The sequence below is a fragment of the Danio aesculapii genome, chromosome 3 (genome assembly GCF_903798145.1).
Source record: "Danio aesculapii chromosome 3, fDanAes4.1, whole genome shotgun sequence".
In the NCBI taxonomy this organism is placed as follows: Eukaryota; Metazoa; Chordata; class Actinopteri; order Cypriniformes; family Danionidae; genus Danio; species Danio aesculapii.
Genome location: NC_079437.1, coordinates 20,072,450 through 20,080,150, shown reverse-complemented (window position 1 = coordinate 20,080,150; position 7,701 = coordinate 20,072,450). Strand labels below are relative to the sequence as shown.

Here is a 7,701-nt window from a genome sequence, read left to right as displayed (position 1 = left end):
CACACTCCAGCGGACAGAGCAAAAGGAGTCCCTCCCTCACACTCAACCAGCACAAGAGACAGAAAAAAGTACTGAATATAATTACTGGAAAGATCAGAAGTTGAAGATGCAGGTTTGCTCAGTCCTAGAGAAGAAAGGAGGCAGTGTGGTTGGAGCCGAGCTCAGCTGCAGCGTCAGGGAGGAAAACCCAAATAAGAGGGAGAGTTACACCGCTGACTGGCGCAGCATCAATATGAAGACACAACCTGAGGATCGGTGAGAAAATCATATTTTTGTCATGTTTTCTTATTTGTATCATATTACTTAAATATTAAGAAAGTTTTTTGCTTTTTAAAGCATGCATTTAACAAAAAGGTTGTGTTAACGAAAAATAGATTAATGAGTAGAACAAATAAATAAGAGATAGATAAAAGATAGAAGATAAGAATAGAAGATAAAACAAATGAATTTAAATCAATAAAACCATTTAAGAACAGTTTTAATTTTAAACCTATACAGTTTTTCCTCAATAGTAGGCTACATTTCTCATTTAAAGGGATAGTTCACCCAAAAATGAAAATTTACTGACCCTAAATGGGTTCTAAACCTTTATGGATTGCTTTCTTATGCTAAACACAAAAGAAGATACTTTGAAGAAAGCTGAAAAACCTGTAACCATTGACTTCCATAGTAGGAAAAATAGATACTAAGGAACCCAAAGGTTTTCAGCTTACTTCAAAATGTATTTGTGTTTAACAGATGAAAAAACCTTAAACAGGAACAAGGGTGCGTAAATAACATCAGAATTTTAATTTTCAATGAAATATCCATGCATCTTCAGACATTTTTTCAACAACAGAATATTTATATTTAGTCCATCTTAAATCAAAATTAAACATTATAATATATCAAATCTTCCCTCTCATTCATAATTCTCCATCTTTCTCTCTAGCCAGTCGATGCTGATGTCGGACGATTCTCGGCGAGAGTCTCTATCCCGTTATTGGCAGGTGCGTCCTCTCCATCAAGCCTGCCCATCGGGTGTGCGAAGAGTCGGCACTCTGGACACAGGTGTAAGAGAGCACCAGCTATTGCCCTACAGGAACAGCCTGCCCCTGCCCATCTTCAAGCCTGCTGAACTGGGCGTCCGCCTGGGTCGCGGAGCTCCACACACCCTAGAGGATCTGCCACCCTTCCGGGTTCCCGACGGAGTCTGTCCAGACAAGAGAGCAGTGGAACAGATCACCAGAGACCTGCCGCCCGTCAAACCCATGCGGATGGAGTTCGCCAAGGCACCCAGAGCTCTGGGACGATCAATGTCTCAGGAGGCCCAGAGGGGCTGAAAAGCAGAAAGACAAATATGAGTCAAAGACTTTATAGACTTTATTAAATAATGAGGGGATGGAGAGTGTTAGAGAGAGGGATTGAGAATGTATAAACAGATTTTGGCGAAAGTAAATCAGCAAGTTTAGTGAGTGAAATAATGATAATAATCATAATGAAATAATATGCAAATGCTAAAATGTTCATAATGGCTGGGAAAAAAGAAAGATGAAGATGAAATTGATGGAAAGCCTAATGGTTTTGTATAGTGGGTTTTGAGTTGTAAATAGTATCTGCTTGTTTTGTATTGTCAATGTTCAAAGCACTTTTATTTGAAAGGACATAGGTTCATGTTTTGAGCTTGTGTTGATGTTTTTTCTGCATGTAGTCAGGGTTGTTCATGCAAAAGAGGATGAAGTAAAAGAGAAAAATATTTATTTTTTGTTAAAACTTAATGCCAAATAAGAATTGCACTATTTATTGACTGTTGATAATTGTTGACTTGTTGAAAGCTGATAATCACTTTAATAAAGTTTTATCGGATCAGGCCTGTTTTGTGTTTCATTACAATTGATTAAATAAGAAAGAAAGAAAAGAAAGAAAGAAAGAAAAGAAAGAAAGAAAGAAAGAAAGAAAGAAAGAAAGAAAGAAACTTGTTTACACAAACCCAGCTCCACAGACAATTCTTGACATTTCATTTGATTCATTTTAATTTCTTTCTGACTGTCTAAAAAGCACTGAACAAATGGTAACCTCATGCCTAAAGTCATTTATTGATTAATTAGAAAATTAAATAAGAGATATTGTGGATTATGTTTGTTGTGTTTGGAGAAAAAAATGCATGAGTGAAGTTGATTTTATTTTTTTACATAAATTATTCAGATTGCCATGGATAAATTTAATCATTAGATGAACATGTTTACTATATGAAATTATATAAGAGCAACTTACACCATTCGAATGAGGGAAATGGTATTTGAGAATCTTAAATTAACAGATTTTAGGTTAAATGGAAAGGACATATAAGAGTCTATACAATTTTGTTAGTTCTTTTAGATTGAGAATAAGAAAAACTTATTCCAAACCCCTGCATACAAGAATGCTGTTGTTATATTGTTCACTTTTTACAATAATGTAGTTAATAGAGTGCATATTTCAGGTCCCTGTAGCATCTTGTCAGCTGCATGTATTTCCTTTATGCAACTTTGTATAAACCTGAATGTCAGAAAAACAAAAATGAGGAATACAAATTGAGAGATTTTATGAACGTTTGATAGCTGTAAAATAAACAAATAAACAAGTAGTAACATAGAGAAAGTGTAAATTAGAGAAAATAATGAGAAAAAACAAATCTCCTACCACAACTATGCTGATGACACTCAGATCTACTTATTGCCACCCACAATTGACACCCTCTGCCAATGCATTGATGAAATTAACAGTTCGATGTGCCAAAACCTTCTTCAGTCAAAATGAATACTGATCATTGCATTCAGGAACAGAGATGAGCTTCTCAAGGTGAATGCGTACCTTGGCTTTAGAGGTCAAACAACAAAAAATAAGGTCAAAAATTCTGGAGTCAGATCGGAATTTCAATAGTCATGTCAAAACAATTAGTAAATCAGCATATTATCATCTCAAAAACATTGCAAGATTTAGATTCTTTGTTTCCAGTGAGGACTTGTTCATGCTTTTATCAGCAGCAGGGTGGATTACTGTTATGGACTCATCAATGGCTTTCCCAAAAAGACAGTCAGACAGTTGTAGCTCATCTAGAACGCTGCTGCCAGGATTCTGACCAGAAACAGAAAATCAGAGCACATCCCACCTGTCCTCAGGTCTTTACACTGGCTCCCAATTAAATTCAAAATAGGTTTTAAAGTATTACTACTTGTCTATAAATCACTAAATGACCCAGGACCTCAATAGATTACAGATATGCTCACTGAATACAAAACTAACAGATCTCTCAGATCTTTAGGATCATGTAAACTAGAAATTCCAAGAGTTCATTCAAGGCAGTGTGAGTCCGCTTTCCAGAAATGATCAGATGGGCTCCAACATTAGGCACATTCAAATCAAGACTGAAAACACAGCTGTTTAGCTGTGCCTTTACTGAATAAGCACTGTGCTACGACCGACAGATCGCACTATTATGTTTTTCTCTTCTTTTTCATTCTTTTATAGCCTGTTTAACACCTTTTAATCTGCTTTTATCTGTTTGAATTATTTTAATTCTCTTAATCATTTTTATTTTCTTGTTTCTTTTATTCTTGTTTATGTAAAGCACTTTGAATTACCATTGTGTATGAAATGTGCTATATAAATAAACCTGCCTTGCCTAAATGTATTTATTAATTTAGAGTGCGAGAGGCTTTTTATGAGCTTTTTGGACGGAATTTAGAGACACATAACTTCATTCCTGAATTAATTGAGCTCTTATAATCCTGCTGTCCATGTGTTTTGGAATATTGTTAGCAGTCTCAGAGGAACGTATTGTGGGATGCAAAAGGCAGGATTGGATGGAATGGAATGTTAAGAGGCAGTGGTCAGAAGGGACAGTCCTTTGGCATCACTACTACTCTCATTAGCTTGTTATTGTTAGCAATGGCTTATCTTTCTGGTCATTTTTGCTTTTAACAGTAATAATTCCATAACTTACCTCTAATTTTATTGCAATATTAATACTCTCTTGTAAGATACAATTTTAGAGTGCATTTAAAATTTATTTTTATGCATGAAAAAACAACAACAGAATAACTGTATTAGGTTTACACAATAAAAAGTTAATAAGGGAGCTCAGACTGTTTGATTAAAAAAACAATCAATCTATACAAAGTCACATTAAGCATTCATCAGCTATTGAGCTCTGTAGAACAGAAGGGTGAACAGGAGCTATAACTGTGGTACATGCTGTCTGGTTCGTCTCCCAGAAAGCATTCAGTGATTCTGTGCCAAGAATGTCAACTCTGAGGACACTGACTTTGGATGCCTCTCTCGCTCTTTCTTTCCATCAATTTATTTCTCTTTCTGATTTCTCTAACGCGCACTAATTAAAATATACCTTTTTATTACAGTCCTAATCTTAGTAATTTTCTCTGTGTCACGCTGGCACCTGTTAGATATTAATAGTTAATCAAACTGAGCCAAAGGACGAGAGTGTGTAGAGGTGCTGTTGGTGGTGACGGGGGGCGTCTGCACAACTCCACTGATCCTTTAATCCAGCTTGTTCTCGTCCTCTCTCTGGTCGATTTTTTCAGCTGTTGCACGACAACACACTCTTCCACATGTTTTAGCTTTGGGGTTCATTTATGATTATTTAGACATTGCCTTTTGCTTTATAATAATGATATTACGTGTTAGAAGAGACCTAAATTTAAGAATAACGTTTGTAAACAAAAATGCCTTCAATTATTAACATTTTTATTTTGTTATATTTCTGCATCTTTTATTCCCCCTAGTGTCCATTTTCTCCCCGTGTTTGCGTGTCTCCTTGCGTGTATATAAACTAAATTGGCCATAATGTATGATTGTCTGTCAATGAGAGAGTGTGGTTGCCAGTGCTGTGATGCAGCTGGAAGGACATCTTTCACATAAAACATATTCCAGAGTAATTGGCGGTTCATTCTGCTGTGGCGACCCCTGATTATTCAGGGGAAAGTTAGTATTCCTCTTTAGTGAAATAACAGTAGTTTGCAACATTAAATGTTTAAATCAGCAATATTTTTTCACAAGACCTCTAAATAAATCTACAACATTATTATTTTTGACCAAATCCATTCGTTTGACACATTAATGCATATTCACCAAATGGAACTTGATTTTTATTTTATTTTTTGTTATAAATGACTAACTGAAAAATAAACTTTAAACAGCCTCCAGACCTTGCCATAGGCCTATAAATTATTCAGAGAAACAGCCAATGGCAAATGTCGAGCTGCACACCTTTTCAGCATTTATATTTTGGTGTTAGCAGTAGTGGCATTTATTAAAATGATTACATGAAAATTAAAACATGAGAAGAACATGCAAACTCCACACAGAAATACCAACTGTTCCAGCTGAGGCTCAAACCAGCGACCTTCTTGCTGTGAGGCGACAGCGCTACCTACTGTGTCACCCGAGTAAGCATGCTGTTTCGTGGTTTTGTGTCACACGTAATTCTTTTACAAATATTTTTATAAGCTTTTTTCTTTTTTAAATACGAAAACATTACAAACAAAATCCATAAACATAGCAACCCCAGCAATTAATCTGAAAATAAAAATAAATAGATTAAAGTGAATAAATAACAAAGAAATGGGGATATTAATGAATCAAAGCAATCATATTGTTCAAATGTAATTATGAGAGTATGATCAATTGTTCCAGATCTTTGGCATAGCACTAATCAGTTTTAAGGAAATCCAGAAAAGGATGCCATACAATTGGTGTTGAGATTTTGGCTCCAAGGAGCGTATCCTTTTGACTTGATACAATTCACCCATCCATCCTTTGAAGAAAGGAGGGTTGGAGGTTTTCCAGTTTAAAAGTATCCTTTTTTTTGCAATTGTATGCCCATCAGAAGATGTCACGTGATTTTTTTAGTTTGTGCAAGTTTTTGGCTGTGACGTTCGACGATGTTTATCAAGCAAAGCTCCATTGATATAAGAGAATAATGAATTTGTCAGGAGATTTCCCTTGATAATCCGTGGTTTTCCACTTCTGTAATTTTGAGTTATGCACTTTAATAACACTTATGTTTTTTTATTGCGTTGTTGATGGAATTCAAGAGCTTTTTTGTTACTTTTGCTTTAAGCATGATGATGACTTTTAAGTAATTAATTCATATCAGTGTTTCTGTTTTGCTGTAGAACTTGTGCTGCGTCCCAATTTGCATACTATCCATCCTGAATAGTATTGGATAATAGAATTAGTATGTCCCGAACTGTAGTATGTTGAAATGTGTATGCCAAAGGTACCCGGATGATATTTCCGGTAAAAATTCGAAGTGTAGAACTCTACTCTAACACAGGGGTGTCCAATCCTGGTCCTGGAGGGCCGGTCTCCTGCATATTTTAGTTTAGCAAGCTCTTTCTAGGAATAGAAACTTCCAGGGAGGCGTGTTGAAGGAAGTTGGAGCTAAACTATGCAGGACATCGGACCTCCAGGACCACGTTTGGACACCCCTGCTCTAACTACTTACATTGCCCACATTGTACGTTGGACGTGAAATTGAACTACAAACGCAGGTGAAAAGTGTAAACAAACTACAAACATGGCGGACACGCGAGACCAACCGTTAAGCTGGCTTCGGTAAAGTTGTTAGAATGAATCAATATCTAGCCAGCTGGAACATATTTAAACCACGTTTTCCGTGTTAACGCTATATTTCATTCGCAATAACAATACCTTATCTGAAGACGTGTTTGAACATTGAATGTATAATTATAACCAAAGACCTGAGGAGATTTCTCTGCATGAAAGACTCGTGAACGGCAGATTATTCTGCTGCTGCTTCTCCAATAAGGTAGGAAAATAAAAATATAAAAGAAATGTGGATGATGTGTCGAGATAATTGACAGGGGGCGTAACTATAAGCAACATCGATCTGCTAACGAGGAAGTCTGTCCCAAAGATTGCTTACTCTTCTGTTACACAGTCAAAAGAATATACTTTAACTTTACAAAAGACAAAAGTGCATACTTTTACGGCGTAGTATAAGTATGTGAATTGGCACGCAGGTTTGTTTTTGTCCCTCGTGAATTGGTCTGTTATTGTTTTGGTTCGTGTGTAATTTCTGGGATTAAGAGTATTCTCACAGTATGATAATCTTGGATGAAAATATCTTGGTTCACAGTATCAAGGTATTGTGAGTACTGTTTTAAAATGTACTTTTTTAAATGTCTGGGTAAATTTTAACAGAACATATTTTATTTTAAGAAACATTTAAAATATTTTGTAACAGTAAACATGTCAGGTTAAATATTTAAAATAACTCACTGCTATCTTTATTAGTTTAAAAAACTGAGTTCTTTGCAACATGAAAAGGTGCATTTGGATGTCTTTCTTTTCCCTGGATATAAAGTAAGCCATTGCACTGTTCAGGTCTATAGCATACTTGGATGTTTGGTGCAAAAGTGATTTGTTTAGCTAAATGTTTATTGAATCATTGGCTGACCTGTAGCATTTATTGGGAGATACTGTTGCCCTAAAGAACTACAGAAAGTAGCCATAAAAACACATAGAAAAAAATAGCATATACTGTAGGAACAATATAACAGAAAAATGTTACCAGTTTTAAAATCTTAACTTTTCCAAACCACAGTAGACCTTGGAACATGTTATCATCTCATGCTTAATTATCCCATGCTTAATCAAGAGATTAAATTAAAAACAGCATGCTTGAAATCTGATTTG

General features: G+C 35.6%; 1 protein-coding gene across 1 annotated transcript; it reads left to right on the top strand.

Moving 5' to 3' along the window:
- On the top strand, positions 1-1,850 carry tcap (titin-cap (telethonin)). The gene is made up of 2 exons (XM_056453345.1): positions 1-255; positions 932-1,850. The coding sequence occupies exons 1-2, from the start codon at positions 107-109 to the stop codon at positions 1,320-1,322; spliced, it is 540 nt and encodes a 179-aa protein (XP_056309320.1). The 5' UTR covers positions 1-106; the 3' UTR covers positions 1,323-1,850.
- The last annotated feature ends 5,851 nt before the right edge of the window (positions 1,851-7,701 follow it).

What these genes read in the sequence shown, in the direction of transcription:
- tcap (XM_056453345.1), top strand. Translation starts at nt 107, where the DNA reads ATGCAGGTTTGCTCAGTCCTAGAGAAGAAAGGAGGCAGTGTGGTTGGA. An exon ending in AAGACACAACCTGAGGATCG is followed by an intron (nt 256 to 931) that starts GTGAGAAAATCA and finishes CTTTCTCTCTAG; the next exon opens with CCAGTCGATGCTGATGTCGG.